This window comes from Alligator sinensis, unplaced genomic scaffold (assembly GCF_000455745.1).
Source record: "Alligator sinensis unplaced genomic scaffold, ASM45574v1 scaffold154_1, whole genome shotgun sequence".
In the NCBI taxonomy this organism is placed as follows: Eukaryota; Metazoa; Chordata; order Crocodylia; family Alligatoridae; genus Alligator; species Alligator sinensis.
Window position 1 is genome coordinate 629,077 of NW_005842072.1, and position 21,414 is coordinate 650,490.

At 39.9% G+C, this 21,414-nt stretch overlaps 1 protein-coding gene across 5 annotated transcripts in view; it reads right to left on the minus strand.

Moving 5' to 3' along the window:
- The window catches only part of SCYL2 (SCY1 like pseudokinase 2), a 47,022-nt gene that overhangs the window by 7,702 nt on the left and 17,906 nt on the right, over positions 1-21,414 (minus strand). For all 5 annotated transcript variants that reach the window (XM_014519953.2, XM_025204191.1, XM_025204193.1 and 2 more), the window contains exons 3-12: positions 19,320-19,464; positions 17,288-17,437; positions 16,174-16,395; positions 15,056-15,172; positions 13,694-13,819; positions 11,364-11,540; positions 10,039-10,161; positions 8,855-8,968; positions 6,555-6,687; positions 401-519 (exon numbers count right to left, since the gene is read on the minus strand). In XM_014519953.2, coding sequence (XP_014375439.1) covers positions 401-519; positions 6,555-6,687; positions 8,855-8,968; positions 10,039-10,161; positions 11,364-11,540; positions 13,694-13,819; positions 15,056-15,172; positions 16,174-16,395; positions 17,288-17,437; positions 19,320-19,464 — 1,426 coding nt within the window. The remainder of the gene's footprint in view (positions 1-400; positions 520-6,554; positions 6,688-8,854; positions 8,969-10,038; positions 10,162-11,363; positions 11,541-13,693; positions 13,820-15,055; positions 15,173-16,173; positions 16,396-17,287; positions 17,438-19,319; positions 19,465-21,414) is intronic.

Genomic DNA, 21,414 nt, shown 5'->3' on the forward strand with positions numbered 1-21,414 from the left:
CCCCCTCCCCTCCCCTCCCACCACACCAGACTTACCAACTGGAAACAGCTCTCCACAGTGCCAGCTGTGCTCCTTGCAGCCTGAGTGCTGCGCTGTGGCTGCGCACGGCACGAGCATTTATCAGCTAAATTATTGGCCCCATCAGGCCGATATCCAATACAGCCAGTTTTGCTTATATTGGTACTGATCTGGTATTGGACCTATGTATCGGTGCACCTCTACTTACCAGATCCACTGAAGAAGCACTGCTATTTAAGCCTAACCATTCTGACATTACTATTGTACATTTGTATCAAAATGTACTGATTAAAAAAAAATCTTCTGTGACAGAATATTTTACCTTTACTTCTAGATCACCTAATTAGGTAAAAGCATGCCAAAATTAAAACTGTGTTCTTACCTGATTGAGATTTAGATTGTTCTCAATACTCAGAGGAATCAGATGGGGTAATACTTTTCCTGCAAGTTGTTCTTTGGTAATTCCCAACTTCTTGTGGGTAAACGTGCATTTGTAAATACCTGACACACATCATTGAGAGAGATGAAGTTCAGTAAATATTGTGAATGAGCTCTAAGAAAAATACACTTACTATGCATACTAAAAATTAGCCAAAACACAGGATTCAAAAGGCAGGTTGCCAGGGAAAGATCCACCTATGGAAGATATTGTTTAGTGTACAAATGAACCTAAAACAGCTTAGAAATCATAACACCAAAAATATCAGCAGCAGAACTCTTGTTCCTTTGACCATCTTCTACTAGGAAGACATGGGGTCTGCCTGATCAAGAGGGGAAGGTTGTCTTTGCATTTAAGTTTGCTAACCTAGTAAGGATGACTTTAAATTAGGTTCAACAGGGCAGAGACAAAAAAAGGAAGTAAGTAAAAAGCTAGGTAGCCTAGATAAAAAATAAATAAATAAAATCTAGAAAAAGGGGGCAATAGGGAACCTTAAAACTATTCTTAGAGACAAATTACTGCCATGGGCTAATTACCCTAGATGTTTATATACTAATGCAAGTAGTATGGGGAATAATCCAAAATTATTAGAATTCCTCCTTGTGGGCAGCCCCTTGATATGAGGTTGACAGTCTTCCAGTAAAACAGGGAAGTCATCAGTGAGCCTGCAGATGACTGAAGAGCCCAATCAAAGATTCTCATGTTTGACTGCAGATGTCACAAATAGTTTTGGGAGGAAGAAGTGTTTGTGATGTCAGGCCACCGCTCTTTCCTTTTGCCTCTCTTATCTACCTCCATAGTCAGTTGAATTTGTTCAAAGCTATCAATGCCTTGTGATACATCACGGCGGCACTGGGGACAATTCAGTACTTCAGTCTCCCAGGGGTTGATATTAATATTTCATATCTTCAGGCTGGCCTTCAAGAAGTCTTTGAATCTCTTCTTTTGCCCACAGCTAAAGCAGTGTCCATCAATAAGTTGGAAGTACAGGACTCGTTTTGGGATCAGTTGTCAGGCATCCTTATACGACGTCCTGAGCAACAGGGTGTCGTATAAACATAGCTTCAATGCTGGTGGTGTTTGCTTGAGCCAGAATGCTGGTGTTTATTCTTCTGTTCTTCCAGTTAATATAGAGGACTTTTTGAAGATATCACTGATGGTAATATTCCAAAGCTTTCAACTGTTTCTGCTATGTCATCCAAGATTCACACTGATACAACAGGGTAGGGACAACAGCCTGGTAGACAAGAAGTTTTTCTGAATCTTGATATCATCTTCATTGAACACATATTTTTGGACATGTCCAAAGGCAGAACTGGCAGATTTTATCCAGTGTTGAATACTGTCATTCATATTTCCTTTTTGGGAAAGGTGGTTACCCAAGTAGGGGAAATATTCAACATTTTCAAATGATTACCTTCTAATTATAATATGTAGAGGAGCAGTTGGCTAGTTTGGGGTGGGTTGATTAAGTATCTTGGTTTTTGTGAAGTTGACAGGGAGTCCAAGCATTTCATACGTTTCACAAAAGTGATCAAGAGTGACCTGGAATTCTTAAACTAAGTTGGCACACATGACAATTGTAAGTGTACTGAAATTTAGTAATGGAAGTGTTAGTTATCTTAGATTTGGATTTTCATGAAATACTGGGATGCTAATTCCAGATGGAAGTTTACTAGTGATGAGATGTGGAATAGCTGTGATATAGATGGAAAAGTATGTTGGTGCAATCACATATCCTTGCATGACTCTAGTTCTAATAGTGAAAAGGTCTGTTTCTGAGTCATTGCTTAGGATGGCTGCTGTCATATCATCATGAAAGAGTTTGATAATGATAAATTGTGGTGGGCACTCAAAATCAGGATCTTCCACAGGGGCTCTCTGTTGATTGAATCAAAGGCCTTAGGTCAGTGAAGGCCATGTAAAGAGCTCTGTGTTCCTCAGTGTCAAGATGACCAGGGAGGTGGGAGAGTTTTTCACCAAGGCATTGCTGCAGAGGATCACTTTTAACAGGGTCTTTCAAGACCATGATATTGAACCTCTCCCTTGGTTGCTTCCGTGTCATTTTAGAGCTACACAAATAGATTTGATGGGACATATCAAACAATGATCCTTCCCACAGCCATCTGCAGTGATCGTAGCTCTGGTATGGACATGGCAGTCCCATGCACAAACTATGATGCAATCAATCAGGTGACAGTGTTTTGAGTGGGGGCGCATCCATGATGTTTTCCATCGTTGCTTTGGAATAATAAGATGTTTATGATGATGAGATCACGTTCTGAACGCTTACTCAGAAGAATGCCACATGAATTTACTTTCTCCACCCTTCCTTTATGAGCTTTTCTTTCCATAGATCAGGGTCCCTGACCCCTCTAGCACTGAAATCGCCGAGAAGAACAGTCTTACCTTCTTAGGAGACAGGTGATAGAACTTGGTTGAATTTACAATAGAATTCTTTTAGTACAATCATGGAAGTATGATGTAATTGGGATAATGAAGACATGGTGAGATAGTTTGAAAGGAAGGAGTACTGTCATGGAGTATAAATTTGTTCATGAAAGGCTGGCAAGGAAAAAAGGGAGATGGGATTGCTTTCTATAGAAAAGTTACACTTATTGTGAAATGCAGTATGAAGTGAGAGATAGGCCTGTTGAAAAACTATGGTCTAGATAAGAGGGGCGAACAGCAAGGCTGATGTCATGGTGGGCATCTGCTATAGAATAGAAGGTATTTTTATCAAGTCACAGAGGACCCGATTTTCATGGTGGACTTCAATTTCCATAAAAGGGTAACAGCAGGGCACAGGCAGGCCAAACTGCAAGGGTAACAGCACAGCACAGGGAGGCCAAGCTTGTGGAGTAAGTTGGGGATAACTTTTTCATACTGGTGTTAGAGAAGCTGTCTTGATTTGCTGTTCACATAGAGGAAGAAAAGTGGAAGACAACTTGGGTAACAACCATGAAATGACAAGTATTCAACACTGAACTTCAGAAAAGCAAATCTAAACTCAGGGAAATGGTAGGCAGGATCCCCTGGGAGGCAAGTCTAAGCGGAAAAGAAGTCCAGTGGGCCATATTATGGGCATAAGAGCAAGCTATCCTGACGTGAAGTAAGAACAGGAAGTCCAACTTAGCTAAATAGCAAACTCTTCAACGAGCTGAAACTCAAAAAGGAATCCTACACAATGTGGAAACTTGACCATATTATGTGGGAGTAGTATAAAAGTATTGGATGGGCAAGCAAGGATAAAATTGAGAAGGCCAAGGCACAAACTGAGACGCAACTAGCAAGGGATGAAAAAGGCAACTAAAAACATTCCAGAAGTATGTCAGAAAGAAGAGGAAGATCAATAGGAGTATCACTTGAAAATAAAGGGAAGAGATTCTTCTTCTCTGTGGCACTCGTGAAGCTTCATCTGGAGAACTGTCAAGCTTTGGCCACCATACTTCAAGACACACAAGGACAGATTGGAAAGAATACAGGTGAGAGCAACAAAAATGATTAGCGCTCTGGAAAACATCAAACTTACAAGGAAAGGTTGAAAGAACTAGGTACCTTCCATCCCTTATTTAGGATTAAGTTTGGAGAAGAGAAGGCTGAGGTGGGATTTGATAACAACCTTCAACTATCTAAAGGATGGTTATACAGAGGAATATGACACACTTTTCTCTCTGGCTGAGAGGACAGGATAAAAAGCAACAGTCTTAAGACTGCAGCAAGAAAAATTTAGGTTGTGTATTAGGAAAAACTTCTAGCTATAAGGGTAGTTAAGCATTGGATAGGCTACTAGAGAGTTTGTGGAATCACCATCCTTGGACATTTTTAAGAGCAGTTGGAAAAACACTTGTCTGGGATGGGTTAAACAGAGGTGATCTCGCCTTAAGCAGAGGTGTGGACTTGTTGACCTCCTGAGGTCCCTTCCAGCCTGATTTTTTTTTTATGATTCTGTAAAAACAGAAAACTCCAATGTAATCTGGCTACAAAAAGAAGCCTCTTTTATAACATACAGAACAGCAGCAGCAAGAAGTCAGTGACTTAAGGCTATATACTATGGCTATGGAACAGAAGCAACACTGTATTTTGAGTATGGATGCTACCCCTGGTATTTCTCCGTAAATTTGCCACTCACTCTCTCTCTGCATTCTACAGTAACTCTTTTAGGAAAGTTAGGTCTGTGTTAAATACAAAGTGAGACAAGACAATCTAGTGGTCCTTTCTCTTGAAATAAAAAAACCTATTGAAAAAATGGATACAAACATGGATGATGGATCTAATTTTAAGCCTAGTAAGCTTATACAGTACAACCCTACCAATCCGGAATTATTGAAAATCCAGCACTTTATAAAACTACATTCCTTTGGGGAGTAGCAGCAGCCAGTTCCAGAGCAGCAGAGGGGGAAGCTTGCATGCGTCAGCTGCTGCCGCCATCCACCACCCTGTGTCACTGTTCCGTGTACGACTGCTGCTCTGGAACCAGCTGCCGCTACCCCCACCCCACTGGCCACCACTCTGGTTTCAAAAATCCAGAATTTTCACATTTCTGGCAGTTGCTCGGTCCTGAGAATGCCAGATTCATAAGGTTATACTGTACCATGTTAAAAGGGCATACATTTCACATAGCAGAATACTTGCTTGTTTAAATCGCCCATTTGCTGAAAATGCATGAACTGTAACTGTAAAGATCAAACAGAAGAAAATCTCTGGAATATGCTTTTTTTATGGCTGTCATAAAAAAAAGGCCTATCAATCAGCCAGCAAAGATTCAGCTTAGGACATATGGGGGTAAATGGGGAAGAAAGAGATGGCAGGATGAACATAAACATGACCCCCATGTTAGGATTCTTGTACCTGAGCAGTTTGGGCACCATATAGTTAAGGATCAGGTAGGATAAAACCACAATTCTTTCGTGGACAGGAGACAACTTTAACTAATGCTACCAATTAGGGTAAAATTTTATGCCACCCAGCCCACAGCTAGAGCTTCATTCTACATGCCTTCCCGCTTCCAGACACAGCTCTTGCCCTCTTTTTGCTTATACGGAGAAACACAGGTCAAGGCTATTTGAATGTGCCCAAAAGCAATGTACACAGCTGTTCTCAAGCAAATTCACATCACTTCAATACCTGGAGGATCCACAGAAGTTACACAGACCAGCTGCTGTGGAAGATGTTTGTGACGGACTACAAGCAGTATCAGGAATGGATTTTGTAATAAAAAAGGACATGCCTAAGAAATTAGGTTCTAGACTTGTGCAAAGCAGCTAGTATTCGCTTTGGATTCGGCTGATTCAGGGGACAGTGATTTGATTTGGCGATTCAAATCACTGTCCTGAACTGATTTGGCTGAATCCGATTCAGAGGTTTGGCTGCTGCTGAATCGGCCGAATCTCCGAATCAAATAGGCCCCATTCCCCACCCACTCTCCCAGCCCCATCAATGGCTGCCCCACCCAGCCCCAGAGTCCCGGATCTTTAAAAAAAAGACCCGCACTCACTGGTTCCTGCCAGGCGGGGGGGTGATCCTCACTGCCTCACACTACGTGGGGAGACCTCTGCCACGAGCCCCCAGAGGTCATGATGGCTGCTGCAGCAGACAGTGACTAGGGTTTTTTTTAAAGCACTAGGATGCTGGGGCTGGGTGGGGCAGCCATTGACAGGGCTGGGAGAGCAGGAGAGGGTCAGGGGGTGCTCAGGGGGGCTAGGGGAGCAGGCAAGGGATAGGGCCTGGTGGGGATCCCCCCATGGTTCCCTTCCCCCTCCTTCAGCCCCTCTCCCCGCTGCCACCTACTTACTGGCAGGGAGTCAGGGTCCAGCTCCCTGCAATGGCAAGCGGGGAGTACCTGAATCTCCAAATCTCTCCAAATCGATTTGGACCTTTTTATTGGTCTCCTGATTTGATTCGGAGATTCAGCCGCCAAATCAGGCCAAATCTCCTCTGAAATGAATCAGCATCCAAAGCTTTGTACAGCCCAATTAAGTACCTCTAATAGGCTGCTGCACAAATTTTCAACTATGAAACACAGACTTATCAAAGTATATGTAAGATTGCTACATCAAAACACTAAAAGAAGATTAAAGTAAAAACTATTTATTACCTAAAATTCCCATTAGTACTGCAGGTTCCTTGGATGGAATTTGTTGTAGGAAAGGCAGAATGTCATCAAGAACAAACCACTTATCCAAGTACTCCAAAATCTTTCCTAAGCACACTAGTGAGTTTACACGGACCTATTGCATATGAAACAAGAGTTAGGCAATGTGTCCAAGTTGGGTTTTTTCCTAGAAGCATATACAATATATACAATATATTTAACAGATGTAAGGATTTTTTGTGGGTGATTTTTTTTTATTGGACCAATTGCATGGTTGGGAGAGACTCAGACATGCTTTCAGAAGCACAGAAACCTTCTGCAGGTCTCTGGAAGAGAAGCACACACAGCAGAGCTAAATAGCAGATGGGACAAAGGCTTGTGTAAAACTCCATCTTGTTCCACGTACAAATTTCCTGCATCATAAGAGGAATACGATTTCAGCACTACATAAAATATTTCGTCTTTTAAAAAGAATACATATAACTCGTTAAATTCTATAGAAAATTAGATTTGCATGATTCTTGAGGTCCCTTCCAACTCTGTGAATCCGTGACGTTACATTTTTACAAAATTATCAAGTTCTATCCAATAAGAGATTTTTGGTCCTTTAATACAATATGTTTAAACATAATGTTTCAAGATAGCATTTCTACAATGCTAAAACATCAGAGCACCTTGTAAAAAAAATGTCTAATGGCAAATTTCCAACGGGCGGGGGAGGAGAGTGAAAAAGAAAAGAAAAAGAAAAAAGATAAATGTGCTTTCTTCCCCCTGCTTGACAAAAAAAATCTTACCTAAGAGTGGAATGAGACCTATTGAAAGGTAATCAAATCTGAACTATTTGGTAGAATCTCAACAGAAAATGCTTAAAGAATTTAACCGATTAGTTTACACTAGAGAAAATAAAACTTGCTGTTCCACAGTGATACTACTTTTGTTGTGATCCAAATACATTTTTGCTCTAGACTATTACGTAGCACCTTTCCAATTTTGAAGACTGCTACCAAGTTACCATTTTCAAGAGACAAAAGCCCCAAGGAAGGAACAGGAGAAACAATGCATGGCTCCTTCCTCTAGTCACAGCTTGTATCTTGTGTTTTTCCTTAGAGAGAAACTATACTTAATGTAACTTGGAACTATGCATGAAACCCACTGAACTGAAATGCCATATTACTGCATTTACTCAATTATAAGACAAGATGCCCCACCTCCTCCATTTAACATGGGGAGGGGAGGGGGGGCAAAGCCTGTCATCTTAGAATTGAGTATGAGGATAGTAGGGGCAGGGGAAGGGAGAAGGGGGCAAGCAGCTGCTGCCTGCCCCATCCTGTGCTACTGCCTCTGCACCCTGCCTTCCTTACCCCCACAACCCTGCTGCCTCTGCACTCCTGCCCACCTATCTCCCTCCCCCTCTTATCCTTGCTCTGAAACAGCAGGCTCTGTCCATGCTACAGCCCAGCTCTGCCTTGTAGCAGCAGTGCATAACTTGCAGGTGTGCTATGGGTGTGGGGTTAGGGCCATGCTCAGAGCCCTAGGCTTCAGCGTGAATGGAACCTGCCAGCATGAAGCAGAAGTGTGGGGGGAAAATGAAGAGGGGGGGAGCAGAGGCAGCAGGGGGCAGGCACAAGCAGGGGGAAAACTGACATCCCCATACCACCTCCCCCAACTGCCTGCTCCTCCACAGCAGTAGGGGGATGAATTAAAGATGACCCCCCCCCCCCCCCCCAGTAATTAGATTCGAATACATGGAAAATTACAACAAATTTATACAATTTTCCATGTACAGAATCTAATTATGGGGGGACCACCTTAAATTCAGGGTTGTCTTAAAATGGTACTTTAAATAGACTGAATTTTAAACATAAGAATACTCAGTCATTCCAACTGTTTCCACTTTGTAATGGAAAAAAGGCTAAAAGCTACACAACCACAAAAGCACTGAAAAAGCTACAGAACCACAATCTGAAATACAACCTACTCCGAAATAAGTCTGTACAATTTGTATTAAAGAGCACCAAACAGCTCTTTAGCTATTAGAAATTTCATAAAATACATAATCCAGGTTTTTTTTTTAATAACTGTTTGCATCATTGAAACAAAGGAAGGGGTTGTTTACTGGTTTCTGACCAAAAAACAACGAAGAAAAGCCTGGATTATTGTAATACAGCAACTAACTGCCCTCATAGGATTCAGGGCATATTAATAATGGTAAAATAAAATAGAAAAGCCAAACTGATTTTTAAACACAATTTTCAGTATTTCGGGGTATGAAAAGTACAGATCAGAAACACTAGTTTACTTACGGCAAGAGAAGAAGTTTGTAAGCATGCATTTTTAATTCTTGGTATTAATGCATTTTTCATTGATGGATAGTCTATTAGGTTAGCAAATGTGGGAATTATGTTTAAGCAAAGCTCCTGTAAAGAAACATATACCATATTAGTTTTTAAACATCCATTTCAATTCAAAACTAGTAAAATATACTCTAAACAATCAGTTAATGTATCTCAATTTCACCCCTTTAGGGAAATTAATTAAGGTAGTCTAACGCTGATTTCTAACTTCCAATTTAAAACTAGTTAGGATAAAATTTGAGGATGTTTTTGAAAAACAATAGGGTAGATTAGTGTAGTTACTACAAAATATTTGGATAACAAGAACATCTTGCATTTCATGAAAGATTGCTTTGTGAAAAAGTTTCTTTGAAAAGTTACTTGTGATGAAAGTATTTAAAAATATATTTTACTATAACATACCAAACAAACGCACATCAACAACTCTGTGAAGAAGCAAAAACAAGTACCAAAATCTAAACTGTCAAACAAGCATTACACATTTAATCATTTAAGAAAAATCTAATTTGTGTAATTTCTACGAATTATATAAAAATAATATCACTGAGACAAGTAAAACCTGGTTAACCATATGCTAGCTATGAGAAACTTCTCATCAGCCAAATTATCCATTACTTTCCCTCATGATTTCTAGACTCATAGGCTTTCTAAGGATTTCTAGGCTGGGATCATTAGCTTTGCAATTTTCCAGTGGTTTGTGTATCCAGTTCTCCCTAGAGAGATATGTGCATAATTGTATGCCTGAGCATAAGGGTAAATTCCAATGGGCTAAATCAGAAGAATAATAAGGTATGAATAGAGAGTAAATACTTATTTAGGCAACCAGCCTAAACTGGCAACAATCACTCTAACACTAGCGATGTTCATTTGGCAGAAAATTATGTCTTGTTAATAAAACACAGATGCCTTGTTAATAAAACACAGATGCCTAAGTGATTTTTTTCTTGTAAACAGGAAAAAGATTCCCACAACATGCAGTGGTGTTAATCCATATGCTTTAAGAGATATTGAACAGGCATTAAGGTCCTCTTCTAAAAGTAAAAATTTAGTGACAGAAATTGAAAGGTTCCTTCAAAAGCAAAAGAGGAACTAACATTTTAAACAACATTAAAGAGATACAGCATTTACTGCACCTGAATCTGAATTGAAGGTGCTTCTAAGGCTCTATAAACCATTGGTAGAACACTGTTCTTTATTTCATCTGGTGGAGTTTTGGTTAGTAGCAAGTCCATTTTTTGCAGGAAAATCAATAAAATCTATAGGGGAAAAAACACTTCAGATATTACAGGTTTTACTTCTGGCAACATCACACTTCCCGTTTGAAGTTTATTATAAATATTTTAAAAACATTATTAGTTTTCTTGTAACACTCACCATGTTGCTAGCCTGAAGGCATGGAAGACAAAAAATACACCTGGGTATGCTATTACATTTTTAAAACAGGAAACAAAAATTAAACAAATCAAACGTATTCTAGAATGATTTGGGGGATTGGGGAGGGGGGGAAAAAAATAAAAATCAAGGTTAGAAGACTCTGACTCCCAATTACAAAACAGTCTTTGGTTACACTCCGTACACCAAAAATAAATAAATAAATCACTTATTTACATACTATTATACAAAATACCTGGTTTTCAAGAAACCTTGAGTAAAATTCTTCCTCTTAGATGCATATGAGCAACCTCCACTATCTACAGGAGAAGTTACAGTGTTTACTCAAATCCAACACAACTTTGATCCCCCCAATAAGTAGATTCTATGTATAGAAAAGTATAAATTTGTTATAATTTTCCATGCATAGAGTCTAATTTAATTACTGGAGGCTCATCTTAAATTTATCCTCCTCCATTGCTGTGGTGGGGAAAGCAGCAGCAGAGGATGCTGGCAGCGTGAACCCCACTCCTTGCCCCACAACCATTTGTTCCCATCTAGTGCCTGTCCTCCACAGCCACTTGCAACCTCTTTGCTGTGTAGATGCGGCCAGTGTGTGCTAAGTTTGTTCACTTGGAGTAGCTCCTGCATTGGTACAGTCAAAGGCAAGTGTACTAGAGAAAACCGAGGCCATTCTTACACATGCTCTGAGGGCATCTGATGAGCCCTCAGAGCCCTTCAAGCATGCCTACCACCATTTTTAAGCACGGGGATGCTGATACGTAAGATGCAGGAGGCTGCTGGAGCACGGTAATTGCCATGCTCCAGCAGACTTGATTAATCAAGTCTGTTCCAACAAACTGGAATTCCAGCATGTTGAAGCAGCCTCCGTGCTTGTGTGTAGGTGCCCTCAATCTGCAAATTTTCCAAAAAATTGTTCTTGGCTTACTCAAAACTGATGTCTCTAGATAACTATAGAGCCAAGATGACTAAATTTGTAGAGGATTAGAACAAGGAAACAGACTGATAGGGTTTCTTCCAGGGAAAGCCCTGGTTAAAAAAAGCTGCTGGAATTCTATTTATGTACCTGGATTGGTTCTTGCTGTTTAAAAACAGGAGCAAGATCAGGCAGAATGAGCTTGATGTACTCTTCTTTGGTGCACTCCTCAGCAATCAGAAGAACATTAGGCAGAACAAAGGGTACCATATCAGGATTCACAAACTCTGAGGTCAAAGAAGGCAAAATTCTCTGGATTATAACACGCTGAGAAAAAAACAAAGATGTGTTATGTTGCATTGTAAAGCAGTAAGATTCCAATTTTAATTCAAAGTGTTGCTTTCTTACATTTAAAAAGTAAGGTTTATAGAAAGATGGAAAAACAAACAGTAATCAGATCTGAAAAATACTTTCAATTTACTCTTTGAAGCATTAGTATGTTTGTATTTCCCTGTTAGAGGTTCAAGCTCAGACAACTGTTTTAAAAACCAAGAAAAAGCCAATTAACTGTAAATTCTAGCTAAAGACTATTTCAGATAAAGTCATATACCACCTGCTGAATGAGGGTTGCTGGGCCAGTCCATGGGCCATATCAGGCTATGCCTGTGCTGGTCCCCTGTGCAGGTACATGCAAACCTGATCCAGTCCTGCATGCAGCATATGCTGTTCCCACTCTGGAGTGGACTCGGCATGTGGTACACAGTCTAGATGAGATGCCTTGCTGGATCAGACCTGTGTGTTGGCTCCGGGGCTAGTCCAGATTCAGCCCCCAGGCCATCCACGTGCACTGGAGCCAGCATGCAGGACTGGTTCAGCAAGGCACCCCACGTAGTATTTGACCTGTGCCTGCCCCATGCACCACATGCAGAATGAGCCCTGGAGCAGGGCCAGATTGTGCTGTACACGGCATGCACAGGTCACACACTGCTCAGGACAGGACCAGCACAGAGCACATACTGCCCTGCCAGACTGTCCCTGTGTGCCAGTTTTGGGATAGCCAGATCTGGAACAGCCCTGGAGCTAACACAGAGGGCTAGTTTGGGGTGGACATTGCTTACAGCATGCTTACAGCATGTACCCTGGACTGAACCTCCTGTGCACTAAGGGGTCTAGCCTGCATACCAAACTGACTTCACATGATGCCAGATCACACGGCTCCGTAGTCTGGATCCAACCCGCGGGCCATATGGTTGACACCCAGGCTTAAACCATGTAATGTATTTTCCTAAAGACTATAAAAAGTTTTATCAGTGTAAAATTAATCTGTTGAAGGATTCTACAATTTGTTATACAATATGTATGTTTCTCCGCAAAGCGCAAAAAAATGCATTCTTAGACACCACCTCCTCCTCTAGCTTTTGCACCTACTTCATCAGCTTGTGAGAATCCTGAAGAAGTACCTATTATGAATAATCATATGCTAAGCTACCAAAATGATAATCATACCAGATGTCTGTGTGGAAGCTATTTAAGTTAATGTAACGTGATCAAAGGAGGCAGGGAAAAACTTAAGGTCGAGTCCTGCCTTGAGAAGGGTGCTGGACTAGATGATCTCATGAGGTCCCTTCCAACCCTAATATCCTATGATCTTCCCTGTATCCTTCTACCACCCTCCGCAAAATTTTTGGAGACTTTGCTCAACTCCGAAGTGTCGCAACATTATTTAACCAATGGGAAAAGAGTTGCTGTTTTAGAAAATACACTATTAAATAAGAGCTCTTCCTACACTAGAGCTTTATACTGTATACTTCAAAAATAAAGTTAATTTGAATATGAAGAACAGTAAACAAGTGTTTTTCTTGCTTTATGTTTCACAACTATAAAATATATGACAACACACAAGGGAAGAAGACTAGTCCAGTCAGAGCCTGACTTACCATATCGAAGAAATTTAGACAGACACACTCACTCTCTAGATTGTCGGTGAGTGTTGCCATAATGCTGAGCTAAATCCCTCAAGGGATGACAGCGTATAATCGCTAAAGAGCAGAGAACTATTGAGTGGCTCTGCAAAGAGCTCAGTTAGTCCTAATGTATGGGAAGGATACAACTTTTGCAATCATGTAGCAGAGTCTGTTAAGCAGTGCCTGCAGGGTCTGTAAAGCAGTGTGACTGATCCAAACAATGACTACAGGAAGAGGATGGTAAGCAGTGGCATTAAGGCAAATTTGGCTAGGATGAGAGCTCAACGCTGCCATTTCTTTCTCTCTTTCCAGGCATATTGAAAGCTGCAGGATACTTCCATTAAATCAGAGTTCCTCATGTCTGTCTTTCTTACTCTGTTCTGATGACCCCTCTACACAGTCCTTTGTGGCACTACCTGGTACAGACTCCAGCATTTTTGCTTTCAGAATATTAAGAGTGCCTACAGACATGACCTTCTTCAGTCATTATTTCAGTCTCCCTTTAAGAAAACATACCTTAGGGAGTTTTGGCAGAACCTTTGGCAGCCCTTTAAAAAACTGTGATTTCTGAAGATTATCCCTTTGGAATAAAGAATCAAAATATTGTAGTGTCATTGCACCAACATCATCAAAGAAGGGTATCTAAAATAAGAATATAAAAAGTGTGATACTTGGAGGGAAACCACTGTCGATGCTATTATAAATATACCACATGTACAATTATATATTCACCTTCTCAAATGCACTATACATCAACAAGCTTTTATAGTTAAGTGGCTGCAACTAACAATAGGAAAAGTAAATTTTTACATACCATATTTAATCACATTCAAGTCAAGGTTTTATCCCATATGTAATATGTGGAAAAGGCCCACTTTCTTAGATTGGGGGGGGGGGGGGGGGGGCAAATAATCTTGAGTCAGGGTTGGACCATAGCCACTGTTCACCCACTGTCTCTGCCCCCCTTCTGGCTGTTGCCCATTGCTACAGAAAGGCTAGAACTGTAGAGTAAGCAGCAGTTGGGGGGACAGGAGGGGTGGGGAGAATGCAGCAGTGGTATCTGGTAGTACAGTAGGAGGAGCAAGGGGTGGGGGATGCAGTCATGGTGGGTGTAACAAGTGGCAGGGGGAAGTGAGCAGACAGACAGCAGAGGGGCAAGTGGTAGGGAAGAATTTGTGTTGATGGGGGCCCACTCCTCTAAAAGCCAATTCCTCCCAATTCCTTTTTATGCAAGAGGCCATGAGGAAAAATAATGAGCGATGCCATCCTACAAACAGGAATAGATTTAGAAAGCAAGGTAGCCATCATGGCACTCATTTCCAAACCCTGCCATCATGTTGAAAAAGCAGATGATGGGGTTGAAAAACTAAAACTGTAGTTGTAAGAATACTTAACCCATGACTCATTTACTGCATCATAACTAACTGGGACAGACATGCTCCAGATATATTTTCAGTTACACCCAAGCGTATTTAACAAGCAGTTGGTCAGGGCAACTCTTACACTTCCTGACTCCTGACCATTTCACTTTACAGCCTTAAGAGCCTCCCAGTATTTTAAATGTCAATGTTATAAAAGGAATTAAAACATTTTAGTGCGAGTCTTTTACAGACAGCTGAAAAATAGCAAGTGTGCACCTTATGCAAGACTATGAGGGGATGGTTTCTGTTTACCAAGTACTGAAAACAGGTGCTCATTTTCAAAAAAAAGGGTAAGTCATCACAAAACAAACGATAATTGGTGCACTGTAGATAATAGCCTTCAACTGAAGAGATAACAGCTAAACTCCCCTCTCCTCAGTGGCTATATTAATTACTTATAAAAATTAATGATTATTTAACAGATTTCTTGAAACTACAGTGATTGCTGCACACTGACCTTAGTCATTTGATCTGCATCTGGTCTGACTGTAGGAGCTACATTTAACAGTAGCTTTATGTGTTCACGAACTTCCTCCGGTATATTCTGAAGAGCGCTGGAGCTTAAACGACTTAGCTGCATAAATAATTCAAGGGTATGCACCATAAATAAAGAAAATCCTACATATAACTAGCTTCAGTACAATTCTTGCAAGAGTATATTTTTGTCCTCTGGATGGGCATTTGGTTTACTTACAATAAAAAGCAAGTTTTGTAATATTTCATTTTGATAAATGAAAGTATGAAAATAAATGCTTCTGGTATGGTCCCTTCTACCCTTTTTGTTACAGTACTGAAGCAAATTAGTACTGGTTTTAAAAAAAATCTTGAGTTTATCAAATGTGTAGATTTGTGAGACTCACTTTCAATGGCCAAAGCCATTTAGTCATCACATATAGCCGCCAAAATCCATTTAAACAATTACATCCTATCACTGCATTATGATCCAAATACCATGAGGCAGCATTACGTGTGACATGTTACAAAGTACATCCATCTAACTAATTCTCTTCTTTTCCATCCTTCAGCTGAAGAAATATTAATTTTTTTCTCCACCTCCCCGCCTGCTAGAGAGAGAGCATGTCCCTGACCCACCGCTGCTGAGAAGAATACAGGAAAAGGTGGCATGACTCTCTTTACTTCCTGGTTACTGGTGGAAGAGATCACATTCTGACCTTTAGGGTGAGCTTTTATGCTCAGTGGCTCTCCCTACCTCCCAACAAAGAACTGAGTCAGACACTGCTAATCTGTCTGCTCCATGCACAGGAAGACTGGTACATCAGAAATGTATTCTACATGAACATGCTAGCATTGGCCCATAAAGAAGCCAAGCAGAACATCAGTACTGCAGTTAATCCAGGCATTTTGAATGTTTGCTTATTTTTATGATTAATATTTTGTAAAGCTGATTTTTTTTTAAAAGGTAACGTATTTTCCTTTTAAATTTAAACTATTTTAAACTGGATGTTGAGCTTGAGATATTCATTTCTTCTTTAAATAGTAACTGCTTTTAAACACAGAGAGAATAAGAAAATTCCTTATCGTAAAATGTAAAGCATTTACAAGTATAGCAAATACCTGATCCAGCTGTCTACTGAAACTTTTATAAATATCCTGCTTGTTGACCTCAAAAATCGGTTTCCCTTTATTAAAAACTGAATACATAACAGCGCCTAAGGAGTACATGTCACTGGCTGTCTCGCAGCTCACTGAAAGAATGTATTCAGGTGCCAAATACTCAGGATTTGGAAGACACAAGGATGGCAAGTTTGGGTCCCATTCTTTGCAAGGGAACTTCAGCTGCAAGAACAAACAGTGAAAGAATATACAGACTGAAATGTTTAAATTGAAATTTAAATAAGCAACTCAATCAGCAGTGATCAGTTACCAAATTACTTCAGACTTACCAGGAGCCAAATGGGAAAAGAATGAAGCAAAACTCAAAGTCAGCCTATGAAAGCTAAGTAGATTTGCTCTCCCTGTGGCAGACCTTATGCCAAAGTACGGAGATTTAGAATTACAGACTGTAATGAAAATTTTAAACTATTTATATATTTAGGTAGCAATTAAATCTTGGAATAAACTGTTACATGAAACACCTCTTCTTACTTTATGAAATTGAACTTACATCTGAAGAAAGGGTATCAAGCCATTTCATCCACACTGCACTGAGGGGTGGGACAGCAGACCTGCCCATCGTGCTGATATTGGTTCATCCTCGTGCAAAGCTTGGCTGGTGACCTGCAGCCCTAAAAAGCAACACTGCAGGGGAAGGGGAGGAGGGCTAGATGACCTCCTGTTCTACTCCATCAATGGATTTACACTGTGTGTTCTGCAGAGATATAATCTCTACATCCTGTTACTAATTCCCTGAAGTATTTAGTTCCCTTCAATTAATTCACTCCCGTATTTCTTTTCAACAAAAAAATGTGAAATGTAGAGTGGTTTTATAACAAATGTGTAGTGGCACAAGGATGAAACCAAACTCATTTTCAAAGTACAAGGCATTCCCCGTCCCTCCTGCATCAGCTTACTCCAAGGGACTACTAGAATCTACAGTCTCTGACTCCATAAAAGAGAATCATGAGCCCACTACATGAAGGAGCTAGTGCCATCTGTAGTTCATGCAGCCTGTTTCAGGCAAAAATCTGCATTTAAAATAAACAGCAGACAACAATAGGAGTCCCAGTACCTCTTGTTCAGAAGGATTTGTTGACTGAGTACAAAAATCAAATCCCATGATTTTCCATGCTCCACTTTTATTCAAAATTATATTTTCAGAAGTGATATTTCCATGAACCATTTTCACACTGCTGTGCAGAAAGGACAAACCTTCAGAAACCTGTTAATAAAGATAGGTAGTAGTACTGGAATGCAATACAACCATACAGCCCAACTAATAAAAGGTATCACCAACAAAAATCCCTGCCTCTAGCATTAATATAAATAAATAAGTTAATTAATTAAAATCAAGGGCTTTTTGCCACACGTTCTTTCAAATGCTTGCAAAATATGTATGACACTAGGACATCAGTCTCTTACTTCCTGTGGTCAAACATAAATTGGCAAATTAGCTAAAACCATTCAATCTAAATCCACTAAAAAGATAAATTTTCAGCAATGTTAGTCGAATTATAAGTGCATCTCAAGCAAATGATAGGCAGCTGGTGAACTAATTGATGAAGTTACTAATGTTGATCACAGGATTTGGGAAAGCGGAAGGAAGAACTTATCCAGGATGAGCAGAACATTCATCAGGTAAATAAACTGAATAGAAACGGGTAGCCATTCGTTCTTTCTGAAGAAATGAAGGAAAGAAAAGCATGCAGAAGAGCTTATGTGCCTCTGTAGCTTTAGCAAGAGGAAAGGTGCAAGTAGAATAGCCTGCACATTACTAGGGTCTTTAGTTGGTTTATTTATTTATTTTTTACACGTTAGATGACAACAGAATGAGGCAGGCAGTAGTGGATCACTTTAAAAGAAAAAAGAAAAATGAACGGCAGATTGCGGGGAGAAGGAGCAATTGCATAATTACTCAGTTGCAAGAAGGGAAAGGCAGGGAGACAGGACCAGAGTGCTCAGACACAGAAGGCTTTCCAAGCACACAGGAAAGCAAAGCAGTGGCAACAGAAAGAAGGTAAAAACCTGCATATGTATGGTTGTGGGGAAGGGAGAGGATGGGAACAAGCAGGGCAGAGAGACAGAATTTGTATGTGTGAAGACAGAACACTGGCTAGATCAAGGTGGGAGGGGAATGACAAAGGAAATGAATACAACATATATTTAAATGTGTGACATGTTTAAATATTGTTGAAAAAGGTAAAGAAACCAAAAAGCTATACCCCTAAAAGTGGGAATCGTCACCAATCTTCTAAAAAAAGGGAAAAGAAGACAAGAAAGATAAATATATTAATCCATTTTCACTTTTTCAGGGAAGGATGAGCAGAGATAGTAGCAATTTAAAGCATTCCATCTGGCAGTTATCACTTCTGTTTACAACGGGACTTTGAAGCATTGTGGTCTCTCTCGTTATAACTATTTCATGTACAATATGCTCTTCAGAAGCTAGTACTTTCCACACAGCTTAATATCCACAACTGATATTGGTTCTGGTAGTTTAATCTGGCCATTTCCTAACCTTTTCAAAGAACACTGTAAAGTTTGTTCAAAATTAATTTTCTATGATTCTCAATAGCAGTCTGCAAATTAGTTGATCAAACATTATGACCCACACAATTTTCTAATTTTAAAAACGTAGCCTGGTTTTGAAATCTTTTAAACTACCATTTGTTCAAAATTACAAAGCTATAAAAATTATAAACTCTTAATTAAAAAATTAATTAAAGCATATGCGATGGTCAGATACTTTTATTATAAATAATCCTTTAAGCAAATTAAATATTAACAGGTGTGCATTGGAACAACTACATTTTAATCAAAGGAATTGAGCCCACTTAGACTTTAATTTACCGATCCTTAACTCTCTCACAAATAACTTGTGCTTTTAGAGAAGTAATTCCTAACAAACATCGATAACAAATTCAGACAAATTATAAAATCCCAATCCTTTAAAAAGTTACATATGTGCTTATAGTAACCCAGGATGATTCATGCATGTAGAGTTAAGTTTGTGTACAACTGCTAGCTAGATTAAGGCCTATCTAAAACAGTAACTGGCAGTACTGAACACGAGAGGCAAAAAATTGTAAAGATAATTGATGTACCTGAAGCAAGCCATATTTCATTTCCACATCATAAAGTTTATATTCCTTAATGTCAGGTGGTAAAGGAGAAGGTAGGTTGTCCCAGCAGCCAAGAACATTAGCTAAACTTGCAAAGACTGGTTCTGTACAAAATGCCAGGCAATCTCTAAAAAAGGAAAGAGGAAATCAACATTTCTAGTACATGTACTTAATAAAGTTTCTGGTCTCAATTTAGAACTACTGTAAAAAAATAGGTACACCATCATAATATATATTAGCATAGCATTCTGTATTATATAAAACGTAGCATCTAAACAAAAATAGGTTTTGAACATCTAAAAATTAGAGGTGCACCGATACATCAGTCCGATATTCGATTGTTACCAATACAAAGAAAATGGACTATATTGGAAATCTGCCTGATATGGCCAATAATTTGGCAGATAAATGCCAGTGCATGACACAGTCACAGCGCAGCATGCAGGTGGCAAGGAGCACAGCCTGGAAGTGTGGAGAGCTGCATGCAGCTGGTAAGTCTGTTGTGGCGAAAGGGGAGGGGGAAGAAGGGGCATAGCCCCTTGTGGTGAAAGGGGAGGGGGAGGAAGGGGCATAGCCCCAACCCCACTCCCTCCCTCACCATGGGGGACATTGATCCTCCCTCCCCACGCCCCTTTCCTTCCCCCTCCCCTTTTACCACAACAGACTTACCAAATGCACGTAGCTGTATTGGAAATCATATCGGTATTGGCCGATATGCCTCCTTAAAAATCGGTATCAGCCCCCAAAAATCTCTATCAGCCAACCCCTACTAAAAATAATTTAATTGTGATGAAAGGATAAGTTGGAAGCCCCCAAGAAATCAAGATAGAAAATAAAGCACCTTACTGTGACTAATTCTAATGTTTGTGTAGTAAAGGTATGCAAAGTGCTTCACACAGAATAAAATACTCTCCCCTTCCTGATCCAGCAATAGTGTAGGGGGACAAAGGACTATTCATGCAAGAGTTGCAGGATTAGGCCATCTGGCTAGATTCTGAATGAAGCAGTATTTATGTAACTTGTTAAGACATCAACCAGAACACAGTAACATTCATCTGCCATACCAAGGGGAACAGGCATGGCATATAATGGGGTAAACTGTCCTGTAAGGTGCTTACAGATATGGGAGAGAAAAACCCAAAAAACAGCACTTTACTTTCAGCTCAGTGCACCCCCTGCACTGTGTGCAATATATACCCAGAAGGAGAACTGCATCAGTTTGACCCAGCTCCCAAGAATCTGTATAGCTCATGCACTTCAGCGGGGCTTTTTGGCACCTTTATCTAAAATTTGATTCAATAAGGTATTAAATAAAAGTGCCAAAAAGCCCCACTGAAGCATGTGAGTTATACAGACGCTGGACAAGCTGCGTCAAACTGACACAATTCCTCTTCTGGTAAAGCACTATTTTTTGGGTTTGGTTTTGTTTTGTTTGGGGTGAGGGGGGGTCCACATTTGTCAGCAGGCATAATGACCAACTATCAGGAGTTGGAGTGCTGATAGGGGATCATAAGAGAATCACATCAAACCACAGTGACAAATTATCCCATGGGTAAATTAACCAGAGTTTACCATATGGTATAAAGTAGTTAGTTTCTATCTATACCATATTAAATTTGCATACCACACTCATCTGTGTTGCTCTCCAGCCAAAAGACTGGAATGCATGCGTGCTCCAGCTCCCAGGCTATTTTTCTACCAGTAAGAATTTTGGATAAATTCTTACAAGTAAAAATGAGCACCTGTATGCAGCTACTTATTGCTCATATGCATGATGCATTTTACGGTAAATTTCCTAGAACCTACATCAGAGAGGAAAGCAAAGATAAATAACTACAAATCAAAATTCAGGCTAGCAGGGAGTATGTGTTGACCAAAATGTTACACCTTTGAATATTCCATGTCATGACGTCTGACAGATGTCACACTTAAGACGTGATTAACTGTTTAATCATGTCTTAAGTAGTGATCTGGCCATACATTTAATTAATGGCAAGAGAAAACAAGAAATAAGTCACAAAGTTATTAAAATGTAATAACAAATGTACACAAAATGTAATAACTTTGTGCCTGGTTT